General features: G+C 39.8%; 1 protein-coding gene across 1 annotated transcript in view; it reads right to left on the reverse strand.

Moving 5' to 3' along the window:
- PKHD1 (PKHD1 ciliary IPT domain containing fibrocystin/polyductin) overlaps positions 1–20,265 on the reverse strand; it is a 442,956-nt gene that overhangs the window by 108,500 nt on the left and 314,191 nt on the right. Inside the window, exons 56-58 of the mRNA XM_080805609.1 lie at positions 15,056–15,934; positions 14,198–14,366; positions 12,026–12,183 (exon numbers count right to left, since the gene is read on the reverse strand). Coding sequence (XP_080661735.1) covers positions 12,026–12,183; positions 14,198–14,366; positions 15,056–15,934 — 1,206 coding nt within the window. The remainder of the gene's footprint in view (positions 1–12,025; positions 12,184–14,197; positions 14,367–15,055; positions 15,935–20,265) is intronic.

The raw sequence follows: 20,265 nt of genomic DNA on the forward strand, positions 1-20,265 counted from the left end.
TTTAGTTCCTTTTGGTAAGGCACAAGTGTTTTATTTAATGATGGGACTGTTCAAATATCTCCTTCCATTAAAATGCACATGCGCGCGTGCGTGCGCGCACACACACACACACACACACACACACACACAAAGATTCCATCTGCCTTAGGTGTAAAATAAGCTAAAGTCTGAGCTTCTGCATTCTAAATCTTTCAATACTATTGTACCAAAAGATTGAACACAGCAATGCAGAATTCTTCCATTATTAAAATTTGAAGAATAGGAGCACAGTTTACTATTCAATGAAGTCTGAAAATAACCTGGGGAGATGGAATAGGGAGTGGGGGCAGGGGCAAAGAAAGAAAGAGAGAAAAGTAAAGAAAATTAAGGAAAAAAGAGAACTGGGATATTATCACAGCAAAAAGTCATGTAACTTCATTTAGTTACAGATATTCAAAAATAGTCCTTCTCGTGTAACATTGATATTATCAATCTTCTCATATAACAAAGCATAGCAATGTGAAGAGACTTTTCAATAAAGTGTCCTTAACTTGAGTAGTAAAATTCCTAGTCTCTGAAAACCTTGATAATTTATTGGAGGACTGGGTATTTGAACAGTAGCTCCTTAAGAGATAATTCTGATAAGCTTCTTTGTTTTATTGACTGGGTTATATGCCCAGAACTAATTATGTGGTCTGTAGAATGGTTCTTAATTTTGGGCTTAGTGTTTAATCCAAAGAAACCCAAGTTACATTGAATGACCTATAAAAGTGACTTATAAAAATGAAACTTAACAGAAATTAATAGTCTACTACATAGGTTAAAAAAAAAGAGTCAGTTCTTTTTCTTTGACCTTCCAAAACTAGGGAAGAAAAACACCCATATAGTAACCATAGCTACAGGTAGTTATTTAGCCCTTGAACTATGACTTTAGCAACTGAGAATTAAATTTTAAGTTGAATATAATTTTAGTTACTTATAATTAAAGTGTATTAGTGATTAATTGTTGGAAAATATTTAGGTATATTTGGAACAACTTGTACATGTGAATCTACTTTTTCAAATCAAATCTAGATACATATAAAATATTTCTGATGAAAATGTTGTTTCTGAATTGAGATACCTTATAACTATGAAATACAAACTAAATTTCAAGTACACAACATGAAAAAATAAATGTAAAATATCTCAATAGTTTCATATTTGATTAATCTTAAAATGGTAGTGTTTTTAATATACTGGATTAAATAACACATATTATTAAATTTAATTCCATTTCTTTTTACTTTTTTTAAACTGCCCACTAAAAAATTTAAATTCTATTGGGGTTTGCATTATTATCTCTATAGGACAATGCTAGATAATGTTCTGACTTCTACATTTTGGAAAAATCATCAACAAATTAAAGAATATAAAAAATTAGCCAGTTTAGAAAGTGAAGACCGGGAAAAAAATCTGTCATATGTTGACTAACAGAAGGAATTTGGAATTTCTTTGCTTGAAAGAGGCATACTGGGTTATTATAAGATCAATTGTTTTGCTGATTTGAATATGTAAAAGGCTGTAATATGGAAAGAATTAAACCTGTATTCTTACACCAAAAGGCCAACTAGGTCATGGCTGGTGGAGATCATAGAAAGAATCTTCATAATTAAAATTATTCAAAATATATTCAGTAGCCCTGGAGGGGAGTGAATTCCAACTTCCTGAGAAAGTTAAAGGTAGAAACTATCTATGAATTCAATATATCTATTGAGTTGAAAGTGGAACATATTAACCTCCAAGGAACCATCCAAACTAAACATCCTGTAATCTTATTTCTTTCCAATTGGCATGTATCCCTACAAACTAATGAATTAACATGAGCCAAAATGCATTCTGAAGTACACTAATTCCAACGGACACTAATGTGTAGTCTGAATAAGTATTCACGAGTTAAGAAGTTTGAGAAATATTGGATAATGCAAATTTAAATAGCATTTTTAAATTTAATTGCAGAACTTATCAGAGCCTTTAATATCTTAATGTACATGATGAATCTCCAAAATTTGAATAGTCAGAGTTTTAAAAATTTAGCCATGGACCACATTTTCCAACATCTCCTGAGATGAGTGAATAGGGAACATTCTTTGAGAAAGCTTAAACAAATTATATATTAAGTAAATCTATAAGATTTACTTTGTGGAAGAGTTAACTGGCACCTAAACTTGAATTCTTGCCATTTTGCTCATTTAGTCACCCATTTACTCATTTATTCCCTCATTCAGCAAACATTTACTGAGCATACATTATGTTCCAGGGATTATACTAAAAATTCAAGGATCTTGGCTGTCAAGGATTCACAGTCTGGTGGGATGAGAGGCTTGAAAGATGATGGCAGGAGAGCATCAGATGTGCTATAATAGAACTCGGTGATAGATAGAGCAAGGACAGAAAGACCCAGAAGAGCCCCATCTGTGTCTGGAAGCCAGGGAGCATTCCACTGAGTCTGCTGCTTCAAAACACCCTCTTTGTCTGGCTTCTTTCATGCAGGATTTTCAATGCTTTACCTGATGTTCTAGGTTCATGGCAAACTCCGTTTCCTTCCTAGAGCCCTTGTCTAGATCCCCAGGTATACATGGACTCTCCAGTATACGTGCCAATTTTATATTAACTCATTTTCTCCAACTCGTGGCCTGGCCCCCCCACACCCATGCACAAGGGCAAGGATGGCTTCTTATCTAACTTGCTGTGTCCTATTTAGGATACCCAGACAGTACATAGTGCTTTGCTCTCAACTGGACTCTCAAGAAACATCTAAGTTGGTGTGGGGAGAGGGGCATACCTCAATTTACTGGGAGAAAAGGGAGGCTACAGAAAAATTACCATAAGAAATGTTTAAAAGCTTTTATTTATTTAAGAAAGAAAGAGAATGAGCAGTGGGGAGGGACAGTGGGGAAAAGTGAAAGAGAGAAGCAGATTCCTTGCCTCAGCAGGAAGCCTGATACGGGTTCCATCCCAGGACTAGGGGATCATGACCTGAGCTGAAGGCAGATGCTTAACCAACTGAGCCGCCTAGGTGCCCCACCACAATAAATTTTGATCTCATGATCAAAGCTTCTATTTTGTACTGCTCCACTGTTGCCACACAACTTCCAGGGGTTAACACTGGCAAAATGGGTTTCTTGGAGGGGACAGAGTCCATTTACTTCATACAAGGGAAATGGCCACCTACATATGAAGAAGAGCTAAGTGACCTTTTTTTTGTGGTCATTATTACCATTGCCTTTCAGAAATTGGAAATGTTTTTAAATTTAAAAATCGATTTGTTACCACATAAAATGGAAAAATGTGAATTTGTTGGTGAAATATCTCTCTGTGCAGCTCCCCACCAGATGATTCAGACCACACGATGATAATTATCTAAAAGTTGTTCCAAGCCCAGATTTTGGAATCAGACAAATATAGATTTAAATCTTGGTTCTGCACATTCTAAGTGCAGGACCATGAAAAATTAGTTAGCTTCTCCAAACCCCTATTTCTTCGAATGCTGAAAAGGGATAACAATCCCTACACGTTAAGGTTGTTGAAAGGATAAATGGGAATGTTTATAATCCCCTTAGCATAATGCCTGGCACACTGAATATGCTAGATATAATGGTAACTATTATTACTGCTAGTTGGGGTGGATAATTGCTAGAATAATTGCACAGTCTCCGTTTGCTTTGCTCTGTGTAGACAGGACACTATGTGAGAAAGTTGATAGATCTAAGAGAGCTAACACTGGAGAACGTAAAGGAAAAAGGAAAAAGGAACTTAGCAAGAGGGTATATCGCGCATAGTGTGAAAAACGGGGGTTCGGTTCGGAAACTTCCATTCATTAGTTTATGGCTTGGGCAAATTACCTATATCTCTACAACAGTTTCCTTAGCTATAACAGGTAGGGAATAAGACTATCTACCTGATAGGATATATTCTGTTGATGGGATTACATGAGATAACTCATCTGAAGTCCTTAGTACAGTCAGAAACATGGCAGATACTTCACGAGTACTGGGTGTCAGCGGAAGATTTGAGTATCAAGGCAATCTCGGGGATTACAAAGTGTCCAGACTGAGGAGCGGCAACAGAATTATTCCCATGGCTCATATGCCTTCCCATGTCATGCTTTACAAGTCTCACACGAAAAGCATTCCAACTCACACTCTGGGCGATTTCAAAACACAGTCAAACACTGTCACACCACTCACAGCCTGGAGATGCGGCAAGTCATGTGGGAGTGAGAGAATCAGGTGAAGGAAAGGTGCTCTCACAAAGGATCACGGAAAGCTTTGCCCTCTTCTGCTTGGGAAAAAAATCCCCCTGCAGCCACGCATCCCGAAGATTCTAATATTTTCCGAGACTCTACTGTGCCTTTATATTTTAATACCCTGACATCTGGAATCCTAAAAGTCTAATGTTTAACCATAAATATCTGCTGAGATTAAAGAGCTATATACCAAGTTTCAATCTTTGGGGCCTATAATTGCTTGGGAAAAGAGAATGGTATTTCCCCCTCTAGCTAGAAGAAAAAGACCTCTGCAAGCACAGATATTGGCAGACAAACCATTTCCTCTCTCCATTCTGTCCCCTCATTTTCTCCCTCCCTCTCCATTCTCCCATTTTATAATACCATCTTGCTGTCATTACCAGGACAAATGGGAAGAAAGAGAAGCCTGGAAAGCTTAAAGAAAAGACGCATTTTGAGATCTAGCAACAAAGGATTGAGACGATGCTAGCTGCTCTGTCCGCAAGCAGCTGACCGTGTGTCTCCCGGGTTGCGGGAACTTTCCCATTATTCGGTGGGAAACTACTTCATCACTCCGTGGGCTGACAGTCAAATGCCAGCTTTATTTTCTTTTTTATCAACCTCATCTTTTATGTTTGATTTGAGGCCAGTCACTTTTAAGGTCTCCATAATGGTTTATAACTTTCTCAAGAAGCGACCAAGAAGGAACACCATTTGAAAAATGTTTCTCACCCTCTCGTGGCAAAGAATGGGAAACTCTCACCTGTCCCGAAGATGGATTTGGTCAGAAGTCCTGGTCAGACCACAGGACTTTGCTGGGAATGACGTCAAGGAAAGTGTGGGAAAAGCTTATTATGAGTTTAAGTTTTTTAATATAATGATGCAATGTAGAATTTAAAAAACAAACTTTGCATTGAACTCACTTTTATCCAATGCTTTATTATTAAAGTGTCATTTTGAGGTCATTCAACTCACTTCAGTCCTAGCAAAAATAATCTACATTTGTAAAAGTTTAATATATTCTTATTATCTGAAGACTTAATTTAGATTGTGAATACTCCTATATCTTTTTAATTCATGTCCTATTCCCTTTCTGGAACATATCCAGTGTGTATATAAGCAAGTATATTTATGCCTATGGTATTTGGCACAGGGAGCAAATGTTGGATTTTTTGTGAGAAATTGAGACTGCTTACTTTTTAAATTTAAAACGTTGTCTTCATAACTTCCTGTCTATTTACTTCAAAGGAAACAAATGACTCTATTAGTTAGTGGTTCTCAAACCTTAGCACAGCAGATTAACTCAGGGAGGCTGTGTTTATGAGTCAATGTGTACCTGTGTCTGTGTGTGTTTAAACACAAAGGCCTGGGCCTCACATATACCTATTGACTCAAAATCCCCCCAACACGCAAATGAATGTTTAATGTCCTAGATAATTCTGATGATAAGTCAGTTTACAGAAGCCACTGTTCTAAGCACATCAAATTTATCTCCTCAACTGAAAAATACTTGGCAAGAGAACAGGGTTTTTGTTTTGTTTTATTTGTTTGTTTTTGTCTTTTTTAAAATTTCCAGGCCGCTGAGGACCAAGACTTTAAAAAAAAATAAATTAGGGATGCCTTGGTGGCTCAGTCAGTTAAGCGTCTACCTTCAGCTTGGGTCACGATCTCAGGATCCTGGGATCGAGTCCCGCATTGGGCTCCTTGCACTGTAGGGAGCCTGCTTCTCCTTCTGCCTGCTTCTCTCTCTGCTTGTGTTCTCTCTCTCCCTCTCTCTCTGACAAATACATAAATAAAATCTTTCTTTTAAATTTTTCTTTAATTTATTTATTTGACAGATAGAGATCACAAGTAGGCAGAGAGGCAGGCAGAGAGAGGAGGAAGTAGGCTCCCCGCTGAGCAGAGAGCCCGATTCGGGGCTCGATCCCAGGACCCTGGGATCATAACCTGAGCCAAAGGCAGAGGCTTTAATCCACTGAGCCACCCAAGCACCCCAATAAAATCTTTAAGAAAAAAAAAATTATCTGACAAATTAGAGGTACAAAATAAATCCCCAAGTTTTCTTTCTAATAAATTAGAGTCAACAGACATAAAATTACTCTGTCAAGTTGCTATGATTCCAAGTGATCGATTCATGTTTTACTTCACTGTCGGTGAGTGTAAGACTTTGCAGACCACCGCATGTCAGCAGATGGCCTGTGGGGTGTGGTGCTTCCCTAAGCCCCCTCCTAACTGCACTGCCTGCTCCCAGTCTGACTATACTCCTATACATTTATTCCATGGCTGTAGGTACCATGTTTTCAGAGAATGAACATCATCCTCCAACCTCTGTCCTCCATCATCTTATCAAATTGTTCTGGCCTAGGAAGGAGCAGCTCCTGGCTACCTGTGACTATGCCCATTCCCATTAATTACACACCAATAGCACTGATCACCTTTTCACCCACCCCTCAGACACGCTGAAACCATTCTTGGCTCAGAGGTTCTGTTCTGGTGGCTCTCTGTCCCTACAAGTTTCCTCCCTCTGCTCTGAGCAGTGACCCCCTTGCCCCTCATTCAGGTCTCCTTGGAAATGTAACTCTGTTTCAAATAGCCACTCCCTTACCCACACCTGCATGCACACACGCACACCCTTCAATCTACCTCTCTAACCCAAAACCCTATAGTCTTTTCTTCATATCTCCCATCACTATTGGAATGTTTTTATTTGTTTATGTATCTCTCTCCACTGGAACATAAGCTTGATGAAAGCAGGAGTATTGTCTTGTTCACAACCAGAGTTGCCAACCTTAGAAGCCTTGGTAGACTGTAGGAGGTCAAAATGCATTTGCACAATGAATGAAAACGCCAGCTTCAGCTTTGTGGCATGCAAAAGCTGCTCAAGGAGGGCCGCCTTCCATGTCACACCCCCTTTTTACTTTCTTCATAGAAAGTAGACGGCTCAGAAATTGTAAAATGCCATTGAAAGTAAAGCTCTGACTTCTTCCGGTCTTCTCTCAACCACACAGGTACTCCACATGTACAAACTGGTCTGGGAGGTAAAGCCACCCATTTGGAGTCTAGGACAGACTGGAAATGACTAAGAAGCCAGAGTGGGGTGCTCTGGCACGGGTCTAGTCCCACCCGACTGGGATTCTCATTTCAAGACTTGGTTTTTCTCCATGATTTTGGATCTTCAGAACATCAGCTGCTTCCATAATCAAAAGAAACCCTTTCCAGAATAAAATGCAAATGGTTCTCAGAGGATCTCCTGCTTTGGATTAGCGACTTAGCGCTCTATTGCCATGCATGTTTCAGAGTTGGCTGCAAATGCAAACTTACAGATAAGTACAAATCAAAATTAACAGCTCACTTTTCCCCTGGCTACACACCCTGCATCACACAGATAGCAAAACCCACTGGCACAGTATTCCTTATAGCTGATCCACATGGATAATTCTTGCTTCTAATGCTAGAGTATATGACAATATGCCGGGACCTGTGGATATCTGTCTGGGTTGGGTAGCTCCGCTGTGAACTTATATGGGCAAATACAATCTGTATTTTTCAAATTAAAAATAACCCTCAAAGGCAAGGGACTCCAAACCATTTATTAATAAATTTGAGAAAGGACACAAGGGTGTGGCACACTCAATGCCACTTGGAATAAATATGAGAGTTGGTTCCAGTGGTCTCCATTTTCATCTTCTCTTCCTGTTCAACAGAAAATTATAGATTCTTGTCTTGAGGAGGAAAAATACAAAATAGACACTCCTTCTCTTCAGATTAAGTTTGTGCTTTTTCTCATCTATCAGATTGTGTACAGGAATTGGAAAGTGGCACACAAGAGAATGCTTTAAAAAATAAAAAGGGATGGGCCACCTGGGTGGCTCTGTCATTAAGCATATGCCTTCGGCTCAGATCATGATCCCAGAGTCCTGGGATCAAGCCCCCCATTGGGCTCCCTGCTCAGCGGAGAACCTGCTTCTCCCTCTCCTGTCCCCACTCTCCCCCACTTGTGTTCCCTCTGTCCCTGTCTCTCTCGGTCAAATAAATTAAAAAAATCTTTTTAAAAAAATAAGTAAATAAGAACTAAAAAGGGACTTGGATTAGGGAAGGAGGACCTATTCATATTTTGGAAGTCAAAGGAAAACCCTACAAACCTGTCAGCACTTGGAAGACACCATTTCCACTATGTGCTATCTCCTTCATTGCAAGAAGACACAGATTGTGTTTTAGGACAGTAAACAGCAGGTTCTACTGTGAGAATCCTTGCAGTCGGTACTGGTAGCAACCCCATTTAAAATGTTACAAAGTTTTAAAACATCAGGAGTTGAAAGCAGTCATTCATACACACCTTCCTATATACATTCAACCACACACACACACACACACACACACATAAACACACTTATGCTTGTCTATACACTGACAGTAAGTGGAATGTTCTACTGTAATATCTGCTGGAGTTTTACTACTGAATCAGATTTCACAAACACACCAGAAAGTTAAGAAACAAAATACACAACAAGCCACAAGAACATGTCTATGCCTAACCACTATATTTATACCACATGGCAAGCAACCATCTGAGTTCATCCAACCACCCCATTACTTACACACGGAGCATTTTTTTAAGATCTTTTAACCTATTTGAGAGTGAGAAAGAGCACGCATGAGTAGGGGAAGGGGGAGGGGCAAAGGGAGAGGAAGCAGCAGACTCCCTGCTGAGCAGGGAGCCCAACACGGAACTTGATCCCAGGACACTGGGATCATGACCTGAGCTGAAGGCAGACACTTAACCCACTGAGCCACCCAGAGGCCCTTACACATGCAGTATTTGATCAACATTTTGAGCTCCAGTTTGTCCCAGGCATTTTCAGTGTCACAGGTATATGTTCTTCGAACTCACTTACACACACCAAAGACTGCTAGTGGAACCTACCACTTCTTCTGAGAAAGGTTTGTTCCTGGCCACAGGTAAGAGCACAGTTGGCCTCTGTTCAGGGACAGCCAAGAGGCTAGAGAGTTAATGTCCAGAAGAATCCTTCAGCCAATGACAAGTAGGGATTTGAATATATACCTTAGCCTCTTCATAGCTTAGCAGGGATACATTTCAGTCATGGGCCCAGAGTCTCCTGGAGCTCCCCCCAAAACTTGAGCTCCAGCTCTCCACAGTGGAGATCAGTTTGATTCCATCCTTCCTGGCTTCACTTCTTTCCCTGTCTTACATCACTACTTCTCTACTTTTCATACTCACCCCCTCTCATAAAGTCCTAGAGTCTAAGCCTTATCTCCGTGGCTGTCTCTGGAGCAACCCAACTAAGACGCTCTTCAGCCCTTATTCTTTTCTGAAATGCAATTTCCATTAAATACTCTGGGACACATGTCCCTTGGTACTGATTCTCGGCAATGAGGTCCTCACCCAAACCACAAGTGTAGAAATCCCTCACAATTATGCCTGTACTTTGTTTGAAAATAGGATGCTTTCTCCATGGCATAAACACCTGCAATAGTGTGGTGACTCTGAAAGCCAACAGGATAGCTTACTGTAGAAAGCTATTTGAATACATAAAGCGGTAAATGAGAGTGTAGCTGCCTATCTTTTTTTTTTCTTTTACTATTCTGCATGTATTTTCTCAATATACACTTTCTGTGCATTTTACTCCTCTGTGCAAACAATGTATGTGCTGGTTATATTCAACAGATACGACCAACATATCAAAATGAATATTTACTTAGCATGTTCCATGTGCTCAGCACTGACTTTTTAAAACCTATATCATAGTCCCCACAACTTGTCATCCTGTTGCAAAGATAAGCCTTCAACCTATAAAAATATTTAAGAGAAATATGAAAAAGTGGTGAGGCATGAAATCGTATGGTAATTAAAAGACCTATGTAGAAACTTCTGTAAATGCCAAATGCTAAAAGTAGCAGTGGTTCAAACGGAAGTAAGGCAGCAACAAGGAAAAAGAGACCAAGGAAAGTCTTGGTTCCAGATTTTCTATTATGGGTAAATCCTTAAACCCAGGACCTAAATTGAAGCCTCAGTTTCTTCTACACGTTCTTGAAGGGTTTTGGGCAAACAACATTAATATTCTCCTTGGCTATCAACAATTCATTCCCTTGATCAACCCATCAACTACTCTTTGTTGAACATTCCCCAAGTAGACAACAATGAACAGGACATAACTCTTGCTCTAAGTTTGCACTTTAAAAGGCAAACAGTGAATCAACCAGTAAATAAGTGTGTTTGCAATATAATTTCAAACAGTAGAACTCTGACCAAAAAAAAAAGAAAAAAAAAAAAAAAGCAGGCATAGTGGAGCTAGAGAATAATGGGGACATAATTCTTTTGGACAGGATGACCAGGGATGGCTTCTCTGAGGAGCTATCATTTGAACAGAAGGAGCAAGCTCTGCAAAGAAATGAGAAAAGGAGATTTGGAGCAGAGGAAACAACACATGCAAAGGCAAATCCTGGGGTAGGAATAAGCCTAGCATGTTAAAGAAAACATGAGACTATGATGAATAAGTAAAAATGGTGTCACAGGTAGTCAGAGACCAGATACGATAGGACTTAAAGGCTTATAGTTTGGATTTCATTCTAGGGGAATGGAAAACTATTGGAAAGTTGAAAAGATCACCCTGACTGTCATGTGAAAAATAGATCGTGGGGTTTAAGAAGAGAAGAAAGAAGCCCATTCCCTTGTTGGGTGAGAGATGATAATGGTTTACAAATGAGAGAATTTATATCAGAAAAAGGAATAAAGGATCACTCCTAGATTTTTTTTTTACTTAAATAATCTCATGAGTGATGATACCAATTACAGAGGTAGGGTCAACTAGGCAAGAAACAGGCTGGGGAGGCGGGCAGAGCTCAAGAATCCATTTAGGATATGTTGAGTCTGAACTGCCGATTGTACTTCCCAATGGAGTCAGTTGTATATATCAAACCAAAGTTCAGGGCTGGCGGTATAAACTGGAAGTCATCAGCGGTAGAAGATATTTCAACCTTGGACTTAGCAAGATTAGGGAGAGAACAAAATAGATCTGAGAACATAGTCCTGGAACATTCATTCACTTAGAACTTAAAAATGGAGAGGGAGACTAGAAGAGAAGTCTGGAAAGAATCCACCACTGAAACAGAAAGAAAGCTGGGGAAATTCTTTAGATTTATGTGCAACAGCGTCCACCTGACCTCAAACAGAAACTCAGAGTCCCATTGTTTGTGGGCATAGAAGACTGATGATCTCTCCAGGGTTATGGCCATGAAAACTGGTCCCTAAATAGGCTCTTGGTTGCATCAGTAAGAAGAAGGAATTTTGATTAGAGCCCCACGCTCCCCAAGGACAATGAACAGATAGAGGAAAGGAAGAAAACCGCATAATATCTACTTCGCCACCCTCCCCAGACTGAGAGCCTTTCAGTGGGGAGGAAAGAGAACTGTTGACTCAGAGGACAGAGGAGCTGGTTCCCTGGCTGACTGTGGGGCAGCGAGCAGTGAGACTGCTGCTCCAGGGGCAGGTGAGTGTGCTAGTGAACGGAAGTTCTCACCTGGGCACAGAGCTGCATTGTGGGAATCTGTGCATTATAGAGATGTAAGTGATCTCGTGGAGGGAATAACAACACCATAATGGCATCTCTCAATCCCTCAGCATTCCTGTGGTAGCACAGACTCCACCTGGAACTCAGTTTCTCTCCTGGCAATTCGGTTCCCACTAGAGGACCCAGCCAAACCAGTTCCTTCACAGGCATACTCCCTCTGCTGGAGGCATCAAGTTTAGATATAACTAACCTGTGTTGAAGAAGGATCCAGTCCATTCTGCCTCCATTTTAGGAAATACAGACACTGGTGGTGGCAGACCCAGGGCTCTCCCATCCAGATCCTTAAAGAGATATTTTCTTGGATTTTCACAATCTGATTCAGGGCAGACCAGCATTCCTAAACCTTTCCTGTAAAGGCAGACAGAAAGCACCTCTCTCATTCCATGATAAGCAACACAAAGAAAACAGATAATTGGTAGCCCTGACATGAAAAAGAAATTCAGGATGCCTGAGTGGTTCAGGTGGTTAAGCATCTGACTCGGTTTTTTTGTTTGTTTTGTTTTGTTTTGTTTTTAAATATTTTATTTATTTATTTGACAGAGAGAGAGAGATTACAAGTAGGCAGAGAGGCAGGCAGAGAAAGAGGGGGAAGCAGGCTCCCTGCTGAGCAGAGAGTTCGATGCAGGGCTAGATCCCAGGACCCTGAGATCATGACCTGAGCCGAAGACAGAGGCTTAACCCACTGAGACACCCAGGTGCCCCTGACTCTTGGTTTTGACTCAAGCCATGATCTCAGGGTCTTGACATAGAGCCCCATGTCGGGCTCCACCCTCAGCATGGAGTCTGTCCCTCTTCCCCTGTCTCTCCCCCTCCAAATAACCAAAATAATAAAATCTTAAAGAAAAGAGATAAAAAGAAATTCAATAGGATTTTATTACTGATAATGTGCTATACAAATACAAAATAAAATGCTATAGAAAATCTTATTTCTCCACTATATGAGCAAAAAGAAAGACATTCTTATAACCAAATAGTCTAGATATCTGAATATAAAATCTTTGCCTCAATTGCTAATTTTGTAAGAAGCAAGATAAAATAAAATGTTCCTCTAATATCTATAGAACATAATGTAATCATTTCTTTATGAAACTTTGGGGCCTTACAGGACTTTAAAATTATTATTATAAATATCAATTCTATTTGTGCTATATACAAACAAAGTAAAAATAGATATTTTCATTCAACAAATATCTATTGAAAACCTACATTTATATGTTGGGGAATACAGTGGTGATAAAGATAGACATGGTTCCTATACTTTCAGAATTGAGAGTCTGGCAGGTTATATAAACAAGTTATAAGCAATTATAGCATTGAATTATAGAGCATTTATTTGATTTCCCCCGGCCTAATAATTTTAGGTACCATCAGTAATAATATTAAACATTTATTGTATGCCAACCATGTGTCAAGTATTAATAATAAAAGAATCAGATGCTAATATCATTTAGCTTTATAACTATTTCATTCCATAAGTAAGACATGAACCTAAGGAAAACTGGGCAGGAGAAAAAATGACAGAATAACACAAATTGCAAAGCTCATAATGTTTAGGTACCGAAAAAATGGCTCAGGGATGGGCATTAAGAAGAGATTGGTGTTGGGCCAAACGTATTATTTTCTAATTAGGGGAATTTTTCTTGATTCTTTTCTTTCAGCTAAAGGAGTTTTCCCTAATGTTGTGGGGAAAAGAAAGTAACCCGTTATTCCTGCTCCTAACTTTCCCACTCCCTTTTATGACAAAAAGAATTCCTCATCTAGTTTTCAGATCCCTGTATAAAATTCCCAGATTGTATGTTCAAGAACAGTAGTTACACAGGGTCTGGCCACCAATATCTGAGACACTTCATTTAGTGCAGGGATTCTTGGCAAGAGACATGGTCTCCTTTGACTTCTTAGTCCCTGCACAAGGGCTCATGAGCCTTCTTCTGAAAACTAGTGATGTCATACTCCATGGAAGATTCAAGACTTAGGGTAAATTTTTTTCCCAATGATTTTGAAAACACCCAAAGAAGTATCTCAAATAAAGATAAAACAATGAAACAACATTAGTAAAATTTGCGTTCTATCACTTTTTGTTCTCTTTTTTAGCCAGAAAAAGTCACATGGCTGAGCCCAAATTCAAGAGAGAAATAGAGTCTCTGCCTCTGCTATAGGAAAGATTGCAAAAATCTTGTATTGAAGGGCATGAACATAGGGTAAGGAACTTGACCCATTCAATCAATCTACCATAGCCTTCCAGAAAAACTTATTTCTATTCACACTAATGATCTTATTCTTTTTTTGCTAAACATGTTTAAGGATTTGAGGAATTGCCAAATACTTCATAAACATGGCTTATTATAAATACTAAAACTGGTACCTAGCTTGTAAAGGAGGAAAGTAAAATTTATTTTTGTCTTTGATCTTTAGCATCTTGGTCCTCTCTGCTATTATTGGGTGCATGATTCCAGTGTTCTCCACATTGGGCAGGATGCAGACATCTAGGTCATCACTATAGCAACTCTTCACAAAACGAGAAAAGGTGACATCTGAAAAAAATTTAAGATATCATAACATTAGATCTTAGAACCTACCAACAACAAATATAGATCACACAACTAAATATTCTTACACCAGCGCATATCTGGGAGTAAATTTAAGCTATCCATGGCATTTCCAGGAGTTAATATAAATATATAAATCCCAGTTTATAATGTCAGTAGTTCTTCATGACCTGGACATTGTATGCAAAAGAGAAGAGTATTCCAACACATTAAAGTCTTAAGAGTAATATTTTTCATCAAAGTTTTGATCACAATCCAGTGGAAGTGAGTACAATAGCACAAAAGAGATGTGATGGAAGATTAACATCACAAGTTGTGATATAACTGGTTCTAATCCAGGCTGCCCCATCACCTACTAAACAACTTCAGTGAATCACAATTTCTGCATCTGTTTTCTCATTTTCATAATAGAAAAAAAAAAAAACACCTACCTAGAGAATTGCCATATAACCAAATTAAATAATCACTGTGAAAGTTCTTCAACATAAATAAGGCAATGACTTTTTAAGGTGCATCTCCCTGTCGTTATAAATCACCATTGTGCTTATCAATAGCCAGAAGGTTATCAATTGGACAGTAAGCAATGGACTACATTGTACTCTTTTGCTGATATAATTTCTGAATGCTATTGAAGATCCTATGCGCTGCATTGCTTGGAAGCCAGAACCTCCTACCTTGAAGTTTCATCATTCCTGAAATTGAATGGCCATTCCTCACTCTGTGCCATGGCTCCTGAGGCCACCGATTTGGTTTTGAGGTGAATACAGGCCACAAAATACCAACTCGACCCCCTCTTGGATTGGAAGGAGCTCGATCTGTTGATGTCAAGTTGGCAGAGTGAGGCTTAACTCTGTCCTGAATACAGTCAAAAGAAGAGCTAGTGGCCACAATGACTGAATTCCTGAGTACAACCTGTACATTTTCAGTGTGACCCTGTAGAGCAGAAGACACATACACCACTGCCAAGAGACCAACAGTATTATCCACCAGGGTGATGTTCTCCATCTCCACACTGTTCTCCACATGGATCATGACACCGTAGTCAAAGTTCTTGAAAGCCAAGAAGCCAGAGATACCAGTACAGTGGTCAAACCCATTTTCCTTGTAGAGATGAAGTCCATGAAGACTTGAGTGGGCCACGTTGTCAGACCAGCGAGCTTCAGGAGAGGAGCACCTGTGGCCTCGGATGTGAAAGCCAAGTCGCTCTGATCCTCCCACAACATTGCCGTCGAGGCTGATGTCCTTTGCCTGGTTCACTTTGATTCCTGCCACCCACATGGTAGACCATGCTGACTGTGTGATCAGAACCACAAGGTTATTAGAGAGAGTAAAGTTCTGACCCTGCAAATCAATGCCATGGCCAACTGCACCAAACACCAGATTGTCCTTTAAAATGATCCCATGACTGGCAGCCACACGAATGCCCCCGCCACAGCTCTGGTGCAGAGTGGACGATACTACCCAAGTTCCTGCCGATACATTAATGAGTTCAACAGCTGAGTACAAAGGTGACCCAAAGTTCTGAATTTCCACATTTGAAAGTTGAAGGACACCTGCAAACAAAATGCAGATCATCAGGTACTTTTTCCTTCCCTACGAAAGGCAGAAGGATGGCCCATTTACAGGCTCCAGGAGATGTAAAAAAATTTTTTTAAATGTAATAGTGTATTCTCAACACCAGCACTGTATTTCACACCACGAGTCTCACTAACAACATAAGCATCATTAGAAATACCACATGAATGCCTGCCAAGGTTTCATGTGCAGACTGAGGGTCTGGCAATAGGATGGAGGAGAGGAAGGACAGATAGGGAAGAGAGAGAGGCTTTGGAGAGGAGCACAGTAGCTGGCAGGTTCTGTGTATTTTTCTGATGGACTAGTCAAAGCCCTGGATAAGAATGAAGGAAGTACGGGTTCCTGGCCACTCCCCTCAATGCCATGTCTCCACTCAGCAATCCATTGTGAAAGGTCTATTACCATCCCCACAAAGATATTACAAGAAGGACTATAATGGTCAATCATATAAAACATATTTTTAAATCATTTTAAAGACCCCATAAAATCTTTTCATTTTTTGTATCCCAGCCACACTGTGGTCCTTGCCTCATTTTCACAATAAAAAGCTTCTCTACACCTTCTACATCAGGAGAGGATAGTGAATTATTTAGTTTTACCAAGGAATTTATTTGTACTAATTTAAGTAGATCCTTCAAAAATACAGTATGAACTACAGCCACTAGATTGATTTAAAATTAGATTGATTTAAAAATATAATGAGCACTAATATGTCAATGTATATACTCTCAGTAAAATAGATAAGAACACAATTATAGGAAAAAATGAGGTGAATTAATAACTTTAGCACCTACTTTTCACATAGCACTCATTAGGCACCAGGCACTGTTCTAAGTCATATCTCAATAGTGCATGTGTGCTTGTGTATATATGGTGTGTGTGTATATATATATAAACTCTTAACTTCACAAAAATTCTATGAGGTAGGTACAATTATATCCCCATTTTACAGATAAGGAAACTGAGATAGAGAAGGTTTCAGTAACATACTACACAAGGATGTAGACAAATGCATGCAGATGATGTACAATTAACCCCCATGGAGGCATACTGTGGGGAATGGGAGATGTGGTGGGATACAGGAGCAGTTTTGCATTGGCATTCAGTCAACTGGGCTACAGCTAATGTGCCAGGAATTAGTTATGTGCCCTTAGCTATGTAGGTCACAACTTTATCCCTCATGTTGCTTCTTTCTTTTCTTTCTTTCTTTTTTTTAAATTTATTTATTTACTTGAGAGAGAGCGCACAAGCTGGAGGGACAGGGAGAGAGAGAGTCAGAAATAGAGCCCTTGCTGAGCTCGAAGCCTGTGTGGGGCTCGATCCCAGGACCCTGAGAACACAACCTGCGACTAAAACCAAAAGGTGGACGCTTAACTGACTGAGCCAGCCAGTTGTCCCTTTTTTCTTTCTTTTTCTAAAGATACTGCCAATGGTGAACTATAAAGTTATTTCTCATAACTATTACTCATACTCATACTATTACTCAGTAATAGTATTTAAAGTTCGAAAGAGTTCAGCCTAAACCCTCCACCTTCCCAACTCCCTTTTCACAGAGAAGAAACTAACAGAGAAGAAACTAACACTGGGCTACCATGGCCTGGAGGACAGATGAAGTGAAAGATAATGTATGTGGGATGCCTTGGCAGCTTAGTCTGCTGAGCATCTGCTTTCAGTTCAGATCATGATCTCGGGGTCTTAGGATCAAGTTCTGCAGAGGGCTTCTTGCCAAGTGAGGAGCCTGCTTCTCCCTTTACCCCTCCCCCTTGCTTGTGTTCTCTCTCTATCTCTCTCTCTGACAAATAAATAAATAAAGCCTTAAAAAAAAAAAAGAAAGAAAGAAAGAGGATGTATGTCTTTTGGGGGTACGTGGGTGACTCAGTCAGTTAGGCCACTTACTGTGGACTTTGGCTCAGGTCATGGTCTGGCTTCCCGGGATCGAGCCCCATGTTGGGGCTCCATGCTCAGTGGGGAGTCTACTTCAGATTCTCTCCCTGTTCCTCTCCCTCTGCCCCTCCCCCCATTCATGTTCTTTCTCTCTATAAAATAAATAAATCTTATTTAAAAAAAAGACCATGTGTGTCTTCCTTTGTAACCAGATGACAGGATTCCAATACATCTAAATTTCTCAAATGACACCTATTAAGGAGGCACTGGTAGATGGTGTAGAAATATTCACTGAATGATAAAACATTCAAAAATTCTATCTGGTGACAACATTTTTGACAGTTCCCTCACCAATAGCACACAGCTGAAAGGGCTGTTGAACCTTTCTCCATAGGACTGTGACCCAAAGGCCACACCAAATGCTAGATTCCACACATAAGTAGCTTATTTTGTAGAACAGAAAGTGGTTCTAGAATCTCAGTCAAGGTAATGTATCAGTATTATTTTAATTTGTGGGGCTTTTTAATGCCTTATACTTACATGGCTATAATTCATAGTTTTAAATCATTCAAGAACTTTTTACTCATGTGCATATTAACTAGCGGCTGAAAGCCAATCAACAGTAAATACTTAAAATGTCTTGAGCATTTAAGTGAAGAATTAAACAACAATTACGTTCATGACTACTATTTAATTTCTCCTTTTGAAAATCACAATTCTAAGTAAAAATTGTTGGATGTTATTGGTCAAAAAAGAATGATTGGGGCCTCCAATTTAAAAGTAGGAATGGGGGCACTTGGGTGGCTCAGTTAGTCAAGCATCTGCCTTCGGCTCAGGTAAGCCTGATGCCTCACATCAGGCTACCTGCTCAGCAGGAAGCCTGCTTCTCCCTCTCCCACTTCCCCTGCTTGTGTTCCCTCTCTCTGTGTCTCTCTCTGTCAAATGAATAAATAAAATCTTTTTATAAATGAAGGAATGAATGAATGAATGTAGGAATTGTAACTCCTGGCTTGATTTTCTACCCTATACTTATTCAGCACCCATAGCCAGCATTCTTGACCTGCACCTGCTGATTCCACCCCATCCAGGCTCTAGAGTATATTTGCAGAAAATTGCGAGGCTTCTTAATTTAGTATGGGAAACTGGATTAAATTCTAGAACAGAAAGGGGCATTAGTGGAAAAACTGGTAGAATCTGAATAATATCATGAATTTAGTTAAGAGTAAGGCACCAATATTATCTTTTTGGTTTTGACAAATGTAACAGATATGTCAGATATTAATAACAGGGTAGCCTGGGCAAAAGGTATACAGGAACTCTCCATACTATATTTGAAACTCTTCTATAAATCAAAGATGATTAGCAGATTATTTAACAAGGGCTTTTAACAAAAGCCTATTTTAACAAAAATCAGCAGATTATTTAACAAGGGCTTCATGATCACAGCTGAATTTGAACGTTACCTCTGCCACTTTCTAGCTGGATGACTTTTCTTACTCTTCACTTTCTTCATTCCCATTTATGGAGCACTTAATACTAGGAGTTATTATACTAGAAAAACAGTGATGAAAAATCCAACCTTACCCTTAAGTTGTTCACAAGCTCATAAGTGAGTTTCAACATAAGCAGACAATTTTATTACAGACTCTGCTTCTTCATCTATAAAATGTCTCTCTCATGAAGATAATAGGATTACATGAGATAAAATAGGCATGAAAATTGGCATTAGATTGCTGGCAAGATGGCAGAGGAGTAGGAGACCTAAATTTTGTTTGCTCCTAGGAATTCAGCTAGATAGTTATCAAACCATTCTGAACACTTACAAACTCAACAGGAGATCAAAGAAAAGAATAGAACCAATTCTATGAACAGAAAAGCAACTACTTTCTGGAAGGTAGGACATATGGAGAAGTGAATCCAAGGTGATATATGGAAAGATAGACTGTGGGGGGAGGGGCCAGCTACCAGCAAGTGATAGAGCGGCAGAGCATAAAATCAGAACTTTTAGAAGACTGCTCCACTGAGGGACATTGCTCCAGTGGCTAAGCGAGGAGTGGAACCATCACTGGGACAGTGTGGTCTCAGGACCGTCGGGGTCACAGAAAGACCAGCAGTGCCTGAGTGTGGCAGATCTCCCAAGTATCAGAGAGGGGAAGCTGGTTGCAAAGATAGAGCCAAGAAGCAGGCTCTCAGCTCAGGGTGTCACAAACCATATTCTGTGGCAGAGTTGGGCCTCTACTCTTTGAACAGGAGCCAACAAGTGGCAGATCTGAGGAGACTCCCCTTCTTCCCCCAGGAGGAACAGCACAGGAGTGCACTGCAACAATCTATTGGGTTTGGAGGCCCCAAATGGGACCATGTCCCAGAGAGAGAAATGCTCGGTCACAGGTCAAGTGAGCTCAGAGTATGGCTGGAAAACCAGGGA

This window comes from Martes martes (genome assembly GCF_963455335.1).
Source record: "Martes martes genome assembly, chromosome: 6".
NCBI lineage: Eukaryota > Metazoa > Chordata > Mammalia > Carnivora > Mustelidae > Martes > Martes martes.